At 39.4% G+C, this 10602-nt stretch overlaps 2 protein-coding genes and 1 long non-coding RNA gene across 8 annotated transcripts in view; 2 read left to right on the forward strand and 1 right to left on the reverse strand.

Annotated features, from left to right (window-relative positions):
* Positions 1-6033, reverse strand: part of LOC111260404 (tRNA-specific adenosine-34 deaminase regulatory subunit adat3) — an 11235-nt gene extending 5202 nt beyond the window's left edge. For 2 of the 5 annotated variants that reach the window (XR_002680323.2, XR_002680321.2), the window contains exons 1-6: positions 5841-6032; positions 5050-5235; positions 4564-4701; positions 3983-4189; positions 3134-3419; positions 2378-2569 (exon numbers count right to left, since the gene is read on the reverse strand). Coding sequence is in view for 3 of the 5 variants with exons in the window: in XM_022833139.2 (XP_022688874.1) it covers positions 678-745; positions 2378-2569; positions 3134-3419; positions 3983-4189; positions 4564-4701; positions 5050-5235; positions 5841-5885 (1122 nt within the window). In the remaining 2 variants the exon portion in view is untranslated. Of the gene's footprint in view, positions 1-153; positions 746-2377; positions 2570-3133; positions 3420-3982; positions 4190-4563; positions 4702-5049; positions 5236-5840 lie in introns of those variants that run through there. The other 3 variants (XM_022833139.2, XM_022833140.2, XM_022833141.2) reach the window with 3 other exon arrangements.
* A 73-nt stretch (positions 6034-6106) lies between these two features.
* On the forward strand, positions 6107-6797 carry LOC111260406 (uncharacterized). The gene is made up of 2 exons (XR_002680326.1): positions 6107-6216; positions 6465-6797. It is a non-coding gene; the product is annotated as an uncharacterized LOC111260406 (long non-coding RNA).
* A 1381-nt stretch (positions 6798-8178) lies between these two features.
* LOC111260401 (uncharacterized) overlaps positions 8179-10602 on the forward strand; it is a 14851-nt gene continuing 12427 nt past the window's right edge. Inside the window, exons 1-4 of one of the 2 annotated variants that reach the window (XM_022833128.2) lie at positions 8181-8328; positions 8575-8986; positions 9483-9665; positions 10166-10212. In XM_022833128.2, the coding sequence (XP_022688863.1) occupies positions 9527-9665; positions 10166-10212 (186 nt within the window). In that variant the 5' untranslated portion in view covers positions 8181-8328; positions 8575-8986; positions 9483-9526. Of the gene's footprint in view, positions 8987-9482; positions 9666-10165; positions 10213-10602 lie in introns of both variants that reach the window. The other variant, XM_022833130.2, reaches the window with a different exon arrangement.

Consider the following 10602-nt stretch of genomic DNA (forward strand, 5'->3'; position numbering starts at 1 on the left):
CATCGTAAATAGACAAAGACTATGCTTACAAAACAGTGGGCGATATTCAAAGTCATAGTAATAACAATTATGACCATAAAGTAGAATATTGAATTAAGTAGAATATAGAAATTATTAAAGTATAAGGTGGATAGGCTACTTTTCCCTACTAAGGAATACATGTATATATTCTATCAATTTATGTTAGATATGATTATTAGTATATTCATTGTTATATATGTGACCTACTATAGATGAACGTGACTGGTTATTCTCTCCCTCTCTTCTTTCTCTTTCTACCAATTTATCTGTGATCCTTGTTTACTCTACAACGAACTCCGTTAACTCAAGGATAAACACAATTGTTGAGCAGATCGCATGTGCATATACTACATGGCTGTTATATGAGCTACCATTTGTTTTAAATCTAAGAATCTTCAGATCTAAATGAAACTCAGTAATAGTATTTTGTGTACCGTCCAGATATCTCCTATGTATTAGACGATACGTCTATCAAGTAGACGAAGATGATTACAAAATATCAGACTCGAACGCATCCGTGTCACAAAACCTATCAGCTGCTTCCACCAAATAGCACAGCACTTTAGCTGTGACGTCTTGGTACAGCCAACGAGGGGTCTTCGTTTGAAGCTACGAATTTTGCTTCGATTTTCAAAAGGCGACACAACTACATGTTGTCAATAATATAATCGTAGCCTGCCATGAATGGATACCGTACTGTTTTGAACTGTATCTCCAACATAGCCTGCAAATGACAAGACAACGGACAAATCCTTATATGTCGACCGTAAGAACAACAGCCCTACGAAACGCTCTACAACCAGCAAGAGTTACGGCCTTCAACGACAAAGAGATAGCAGACCCCACTGTACCGCTGGCCGTTATCATTGTCGTCCGACACCCATAGAGTATTACACCTGTTTCTCCTCGGCCGTTCGCTTACTGTTATTATAAATGTCAAAAGACGAGCCGCCTGCGGGCGCAAAGAACAACAGCTGCACTGAAACGGTTTCGCGCGCTACGGGAGTTGCGCATGAATACGTCGAGTGCGCATAGATAGTAAAAAGGAGAAGGAAAGAACTCCGTCGATTTTTGTTCCTGATGGATAGACGCCCATAGGAAGTCTTTTGGAACAATACAAGACACAGCTGACCCACATCTATGCGCTATAGCAGTCAGCATGTCTAGCTGATGTTGTGACTGTAGTGGTAGAACGAAGCGGAATAACGCAGAAAACAGATGACTACAGACGGCTATAGCAGACGTAACACCAACAGAAGCAATAAGCTCTACACACAGCACGAACACGTAAAAGATAATTGTCGATTGTTGCAGGTAGCGACCATACGCCGTAGTGAAGCGTTTACTGGCATCACTGTAAATGATCGCAATGTCTGGCCACACTGAACTGAAATGGAAAGCGACATTTTCCCTGTAAATCATAGTTCTACGATCGATAGGTAAATAAGCAAAAAGTCCTCTTGGGAAACGTATCACCGGTGTCGTTTTAGTTGTCAACCGCAAAGTTTATCACCAGGAGCTTCTTTGTTTATTTAAACATCACCGTGAAGTATTGTCGTCGACGCTATTGGCAAGATTACGCGTCGAAGGTTGCGCACTGGCCGAAATGTGAGCAAAAATTAATGAGAGGTTGATTTGCAGAGTTACACTTGTACCCGTAAAAAAAAAAGCACCCAGATCTATAATGGAGCGTATATACGCAAGCAAACGCTAGCATGCATGTGTTCAATTGAAAATTAAGTAAATTACTTGCTTAAAGTACCATCTAGCCTTCCTTTAATTTCTCTTTATTTGGATGTGTTTAAATATTCAGAAGTGCTGAGATTATTAGTTGACATAAGTGTCCATGGACAGAAGACAAAAAGCTGAGTAAATACTTTATATATATAGAAAATATAACGCTAACAATCCAATTCATGTCGCAATTTTTCATCGTTCTGCACGTAAAAATGATTCTAACTGTACCTAAGTAAATATACCGGACAACCGTGTGGTAATACATCATGATATACATCAAGCAGATAGATCACGTGTGATCTTAATATTTCGGTGACCTCTTATTAAATGTGAAGATCTACTATATCTAGTAATACAAGCACTTACGTAATACTATTTACGGGAGAAGATAGCTTACTGATATTATTTAGTGGTAAAAAACACATTATGATTTCATCTCCTGTATTTTTAATACACATGACCACACCTCGGACCAACGAATAATACTAAGACTGGCAAAGTGAACTACACTCTAGGTTTTAGATCTAATCATTACTTTTGTTCATACTAAGTTGCAGTCTCTTCAATATAGGATTTTCTCATTTTAATATATCCAAGACAATGCTAAAAAACAACTTACATTCTTCCCGAAGGACATTCTTCCAAACATGAAACGAATGATTTAGATCTCCAAGGCAATGGACACTGAATCGGCTGCCTAAAGCCCCTCGAACCTTATCTGAACATCCGTAAAACGCTCGTCGAACTCTCGAATGCACTAGGGCCATTGCGCACATCGTACATGGCTCTCGCAGTAAATACACATCGTAACCTGCAATAAACAGTGAGCTATCATGACACCACCGACTGAATATTATGAAATACGTAAGTAACCGAATATGTCACAATTTTATTATATTTATCAAGTGGAACTTTGGGTTTACCTTCAGCATAGTTGATTAAATCTTTGTGGAATACGAAGTAAAAACAGTCTGAAAACATTCACTCACAGCATTTAACTCAGTAAAGAGGAACGACCCTATTAAAATCACGAGCTTATGGATTGTTCTATAGAAAAACAACAAAAAGTAAGTTGTTTTTACGATGAATTTAACCCTTGAACGCTAGCTTCGTATTTTGCAATAATTTAGTGTTACAAACGTTATCTACTATCTTCATATGCTCAATTCCAACTAAGATAAAAAAAAAAGTATTAGTTATCACATTCTAAATACTATCTGTGAATTACATAAACTCTTCAATAACTAAATATACAATATTTAATAAATGAGGAGAGACTTGACTCAAAATCAGATGCAACAGATGTAAGATTAGATTCGATACGGGACTACTTCTTCATAATGTTGACTCTTCGTCGTATACATTGCATACTAACCTGTACAGATATATGGCGTTTTTGTGCTATCGCTATCTTCGCCAGTGGCGGAGTGGTCGCAGCTCTTGAGCATCTGATCGTTGTTTGGTACTTCTCTCACTCCCAACAACCTTTCTGTACCCCATGCACCGCCGCCCTGTAATGCGGCTACAAGATCAATAGCTGCCATTGTGGCGTGAAGGGCGGGATGGACATGTCTTCGGTCCACGCCAACGGCAAGCACTAAACCGTTTCGAGGATTCACGATTGCTGCGACATTGAATGTCATTTCAGCAGCACCGCAACTCTGGAGGATATTAAAGGGGCATTAAATGAACATACGGTCCCCAAAGGTTGCCTTATTCTCAACTGACCTCTAAAAGGGCGGGACACGTAAAAAGTTTAGGGCGGGAAAATTACCGCTGTAAAGTTTCACTCCTCGGTAAAAAATAGATTTTGCGAAAATTCCTCTATCGCTCTCACGCTGCAAGTTTTGTGAACATTCTCAATAAACTAACCACAAACCTAAATTATCTTTCTTTCACATTTCCATGTTCTGTGACCTCGTCTTCTGGACTTTGAGTAAGCGATCTGTATTGAAGGCGCGTGGCATCTTATTTTCGACATTGTTACTCTGGAGTGCATTTATTAAATTAATTTTAGCGAGGAACGATCGACATAGCCCTAGAAATGTATCAGGTTCGACAATACGCGCGGTGTTGAATCCTGCCTATCACAAGACATAGGCGGCTGTGTTACAACCGCGCCATTCCCTTGAATGGCTACATTTTTTTTGCACGCTCAGGGGTACTGCATATACTGCATTGTGATGGATAAGTTTGTTGATAAAACAATTTGAATTCAACTGACCGTTGGCGACGATACCATTATGGATTGTTCGTCGCGAGCCCTATCGACAACGATCTGCATGCATTTCCTCATTTGTTCACGATCTGAAGCAGAAAAAATTGTCCCATCCAATATACTCTTGGTAAACCTATCCTCATGGAATTGTGTAGGCCACATCTTTAAACATTCGTCGAATTGCTCGCGTGTCAGCGGTGTGTGAAGCGATACCTGTTTTCGACAGATAGATATAAGCCTTTTTGTCGACGACATGCTAAAGTACAACGATAGCCAAATGTATACCATGTGTGCATAGAAGATCCCTGAAAAAATTCCACTGACAAAGAGGCTTTACCAGGGATAATTTATGGTAGGCGTATTTGGTAAGCAGTACATTTAGGATGAGCTTGGCCGCGTAATGTGCACATGTGTGGCACGATTTGCTTTACTCGATAACCCCAAGGAACTGTTCGGAAAAGATTTCAATTGTCCAGACATATCGCTAAGCTTAGCTGAATATTGTCAATAAGAACTACTAAGGGTCAAATAATCCGGACTGTCAACTATACAAAGGCGGTGCCTATAGGCATAGTAAAAGTACTTACCTCATGTTTGCGAATGGTGCCAAGATCAAGGCCTTGTTTAACGACTGCGCTAGCTGCCCCAAGGTCCTTCGCGTCGTGACACAATATTACTTCCAGAACGTTTCCGTTGTTCCGAACCCGTTTTAGATGTTGTAACTTCTAAACAAGAAATAAACAAAATCACTCCAAGGGATATATATAGGCATGGTAACGAATGGTGTAAAAGGTTTTTAACCTACTTATTTCTGGAGATTTTTGAGTTCTTACTCGTATCAAATATCTGTAGATAAACCTACTACCAATGATTATAATTATTTAGCGTCAATATCTTTCTCGCCTTCATAAGGACGAACGTGTTAAAATTTGTGAGTACATGCTTTTAGTTCATATATATCCAAATGACAGTGTAATTTTGCAGCTATGGCGACAACGCTCGATATTATTGTTTCAAAAAAGACCAAGTTGCGATCGACAAAGTTTCCCTAGGTGATGAAACGCGGCTTTTACCTTTAGGGGAAATTGCTCGCTCAGAGATTTCACAATGGAGGAGGTACACTTCTTGTCGACGACTGTTGCTATCTGCACAGTAGTTCTTTGCACAGGCCGAACGAAGCGTTCAGGTAAGACGGGCATAGGCTCCAAACGCGCCTTCTTTGTAGCAAGCACTTCGAACGCCATCTTGGTCTTCATTGGCTGACAACAATAAGATTTAAGACAACAGTTGAAAATTCTCAAAATAACAACGACAACAAAGACAAAATCAAGTTTTACGAACATGTATCTTGTATAGGTTGCTCACGTCTGTTCTGTCCGCTCTTATCACTAACATACATTACCGAATTCAATCTGAACAAAACAGAACGAACATCTCTTACTCAGGATTAGACAGATACAATGTAAAATAATTTCAAAAGATTCAACGTTTCCTCAAAAAACTCTAATAATCTTTGTTAACACTTTCAAGCTTTAACTCGATTCACGTAATTTGAAAAAACTCCCAGAATAGGGGAGAAATTATTTTTATTTTTCCTTAAAGTGTTCTTCTCTTATTTGTCGTAAGCAGTTTAATCATATCAAGCACTACATCAACGAGCTTGAATCTGATGTCACTAGTATACGCATGAAAGTTCATAGGCGAACCCGCCAGCTTCGTTGAATAACTAGGTCGAGTTTAATTGCTATATCGAAAAGCGGCGTTTTTATTTCTTTCAGAAATACCACCATATCGCTAAGTTAACAAGCACAATATTCAAGAAATTCAACCATGCAGATCATTAGCCTGATCGCTTAAGGCTTACATTTCGTATCGCATTTTCAGCTCTTGTTCCTATGAAGCGACACATTAAAACACTGATAACCACACTTTATAGTCATAACTGTAGACAACAGAATCCTAGCCAGTCACAGAGCAGCTTTAGACGAGTGCACGATTGGCTAAAAGCAGCTGGCTGGCTTCTTGATTCAGTTACTGCTGCTGCCATTGCTCCTGGACACCATACAGTGAGTACACTATGGAACTGTCGCCCAGTAGACGTCACGAGCGCCCCCTGTAAACAAATTGCCATGTGCTTTTTCAGCTGGGCCCGACTGATGGTCAACGGTGAAAACAGCTGACTGACTTAGCGAGTTCGTTCTTTCCCATCTGCTGGATTGCTCAGCTGACCGCCTATTAGAGTACGTCTCCTATTGAATTTACAATGAGCAGCATTAGAGCAATCGCTATCATGTGCCTATGGCGTCGTCGTTTAGATTACAAGACAATGACTTGCTGTTGAATCGTGACGTACATTTTCCTGAATATCTTTGACGGACAAACAACAGAGAGTTCGCCCATCTGTTAGATAAGCACGGTTATTTACTCATACAATGGAAGTAATTTCATTACAAATATTATCAATCCATAACAATAAGTTATTGTTTAGTTTACAGCGTAAGGCTCTTTACATCTTTACGGTTTGGATGCTCTGGTACTACGGCGATGAGGAAATGTTTTGTGTCCTGGAATAAGCAATAGGGCAATGAGTTGGTCTCGCTGAGTTACGTTAGGCCTAATGAAAGCCTCGAAAGAATAAGCAGTTGTGCGTGTTTCCTCACTGACAGTGAGTTCTATGTTATATAAAAAACATGACATAAGTGAGGTGACTTAAAACGTCTAGTGTGGCTTCAAACCATAAGCAGATTATGGTGTGCACCTCTTGATCTGTTGGAGCTTATAATAAATCCTATCTTGCTTGTTCAAGGCAATATTTGCTTACTATACTGTTTATTTGATACTTCCTTTTATCAAGGAAACTTCTCTAGTTAGTTGTTGAAGTCGGAATGTTATTATATACTTGTTTCTTATTATATACTTAATTATATACTTGTTTTGTCCGTATATTTGTGTCTGTCTAACTGAAATGAATTTTAGATATAGTAAAAGAGGCGAAAAGTTCATCATTGATTAAAAAAGAAAAAGCTGAGACGATTTCGGCTGCTTCTGCACAAACTTGATTATCATTGAGAAATCACTAGCACGAGTCCATAGGAGAGTCGAGGACTATGTAGAAAAGGAGTTTGTCACGGCTATAGTAGTGGGAAAGTGGACAAAATAATTCTATTCTGGAGAGTCGGCGTTTACAGGTTCCAGCCGGTTTTCAGAGTAGCTCCATCGTGTTCTGACAATGCGCTTATCATTATGTAAACAACTTTTAGTAACTATTTGATGACCTAATTTGAAGAGTAGAAATTTAACAAGGCTCTAGTCCTATTTCCTGTTAATACACAGTATCGAACTGTTAGCAGGTTCTGATGATGTTCGATCGATTTCCTGCTATAAAGTTGTTTTGTTAGGTTATTTTTTCATTGCTTCAGAGTCGTCAGCATCAGTAACAAAGATCTAAGGATACACTGCTTCATCCGTCGCATGATATCAGAATGAAACGTTACGTTTCTTTCGCATTTCGATCACACAAGAAATACATTCATTCGTCTGCCGCACATCGTCTTAGACATATGAGTATTCATGATGCGCGCGCAAAAATATTCCTGTTTTACATCGTCCAGGTTGTATATCTGAACATTAATTCGAATGTCAAAGTTAGATTCTGCATTGTATACGACCTGTTTGGTCAGGCACATGTTTGGACGCCGCAGATCAATCCGTTCATGCTTGTTCATTACAGATATGATATGCTGATCTAAATACAATAAGCTAGCTCTGCTTAAATTGAACATCTGTCATTGTTAGAAGCGTTTTTCATATCTATTTTATTGTCGAGGGTATACGATGGGTACAGGTTAGGTAACATGCTGCACCGAAAATACCAACACAGAGGTTCTTTTATAATTTTATACCTAGTTACCTTCACCGATAAAACGTAAACGTATACAATATTTCTCTTCGCCGCTTTAGGGTGTATCTAATGTTCGGCGCATTCAGTTAGCAGACCGCTCCATAATCAATGTTATTGGTTAATAACGGTGTGCATTTGTCAGATTTTTGATCAAAAAGCTCAACTACCAACTCCTTATCGCCGGCCATTTTGGATCACAATGCTCAACCGTGCTGCTGCCAGACTTCCTCCAATAAAGGAGCCGTAAAGCTTTTGTGTCGTCTGTTCCGAGCCAACTCTATGTAAGCGCACAAGCGGGCTGAACGGTGTGTGATGATGCGTCTATCCGCAAATACATGCTCTCCATGTAGAATGCTTTGCGGGCTTAACTGCTGTTGGATGTTGGCTCCGTACTCCTAAACGAGCTGGAAAAACAGGCCGCCTTTGCCGACGAAGGTGGTATTTTGTGCAGGTAACGCCTGTGCTAGCCCGTTATGGTTATTGAGTATGCTACTTTCACGTAGGTGCGCGTAAACTACCACCCACTAAACATCTTTAATAGTAGTCGATCTTTTTTGTTGTCGTGGAAGATTCTTGTTCAATTTCACAATAGAACAGAAAGAGGCCACCGTTTTCACTTTAAGGAACTTTTCTATCCGGCAACCCATAGGACGGCAAAAGATTACCAACATACTTTCACATCCTGTGATGCTTTCAGCGTACATAGGCAACTCAAATCTATGCTCATAGCCTGTTGTAGCAGGCGACCACGTAGAGTGGTGGGATTAAAGCCTGCGGAACCCGCACGTGTGTGTGCAGTTTAGTTAATTCTGTTGTAAATCGTCGCGCGAAGTTGTAAAGGCGCGGTTTTGACGCAACGAATTCATACTGAGTCTGGAAGAGGCACCGAATATTGAAATGTCACATTGGAGCCAAACTGAGATCCTTATCCGAAAGCTGCGCCCTACCTGCGCAGCTTCTCGTTCCGTGTCAAGCAGACACGTCGAGGATAGATATTAAAAACGGCTTTAATATACCATTGCATTGAGATATGCTAAGCGCTGTGAGTGTGTCTCCGTGGGATAAAGAAGTGAAGAAGTCGAGTCACATCGATCGCGGTCGGAAATGAGGTAATTAGTCCTGTCGCAGGACTTTAGTTTTGTTTTTCTGTTTGACTGTTTTTAAGGTGGAATTCGTCCGCGAATCCTCGAGTGGTTATTGATCGAACATCGAAGAAAGGCATAGACATGCTCACAATTGTCTTCATACAGTACCTTGTGTTAATCGACGCGTTACGCAAGAGTTATCATTGATCATATTTCTACGTCGCATTGCGTGTGGAAACCCTAGTACGAAACAGCAGTTGAACAAAGACTACGGATAACGCTTTTCCTGCAACGAGATATAACTTCTCTGTATTAGTCACAACCTGTGGATGAGTGTGACATTCTGAAAAGACCTATGTATTTGTTTGAAGGCGTGCAAAAGCAGTATCGCAGTATAGAACTGAGTGCAAGTGATGTATATAATGGCAATTTGAAGCCCTTGGCGACTAGTACCGTTCAACGTTTAAAAAAATGTTTAAATGTACTAAGAACGTCTTTGGCCCATAATATGTTTTTCCAGTTGATGTGTACTGAATATAACTTTCGACCAATTAACTGCAAGAGATGCCGTCACTTGCGGGAGAATTGCTGGTAAAAAATGAGCTCAAGAAGCTGGATTTTAGCCGAGATGGACATGTTTACGTGGAACGTTACACAGTCAGCGAGTTAACTAACATTGCCAAACTGATGAAATCTAAGAGAGGTAAGAGACTTTATGCCATCGACAGCACAGCTGGTCGACGCTATGGCATCATGCTCGGCAGAGACTAGACTGCTATTGATGGAAAACATTATTTATGATTACGTATTAAATCTACAGTTATTTCAGTGTTATCCAACGTAACCATATTGTTTGGCAACTAATTCAAGTTTTAATTAGTGCAAACGTGTATATGCTGCCTCGAATTTTACTAAAGTGGATTTTATTGTAGCAAAAGGATCACGTGCTTGAGTGGGATTCATTGTCCATAGGACTAATAGGTAGCGGCTGCAATTATATAGTTTGATGTACTTTGGCTAAATTTATTTATTATTAATGCTTCAGGATTGTATACAGTACAAATAAGTGAAATGTCTTTTATGGTGGAAACGACGGATTCTGTCCTTTTTAATGGTAAATTAAATAGGCCGATAATACCTTATGAAATGCCTTCTTAGAAAGAGAACGCTAAAAATTAAAAAAAAAAATCTTGTACATTTCAGCGTTTCGGCATCTCTTAAAACGCCCAGAAGACAAAATGCGGCATTTGGTAAGTTTGTCCGGCATTTTGTATTCGTCTGTATAGTTCTTTGGTGAGAATCTTGGACATCTTTTTTAGCCAAAGCGTTTCTTACTTTCATACACGTATATACGTAGTCGAGAGGTGGCTGATGATAGATGAGTTTCACTTAAGCGAATTTTTTCCGCAGCTTTAATCAAAATATTTAATTTTTCACAACGTGGAAAAAAGAATAGTTTGTCTCGAAACCCTAGCTACGTTACATCTATAATTATCAAAGAACTTAAATTCTGTTAGTTCTACAAAAAATGATCTTCTTTAACCTAAATATTAATACTAATACCAATAGTTTTAAGATAACGAATATATATATATATATATATATATATCATTTTCAATCGCCTATGGTGGACTTAAGTT

This window comes from Varroa jacobsoni, unplaced genomic scaffold, assembly GCF_002532875.2.
Source record: "Varroa jacobsoni isolate VJ856 unplaced genomic scaffold, vjacob_1.0 scaffold_436, whole genome shotgun sequence".
Taxonomy (NCBI): Eukaryota; Metazoa; Arthropoda; class Arachnida; order Mesostigmata; family Varroidae; genus Varroa; species Varroa jacobsoni.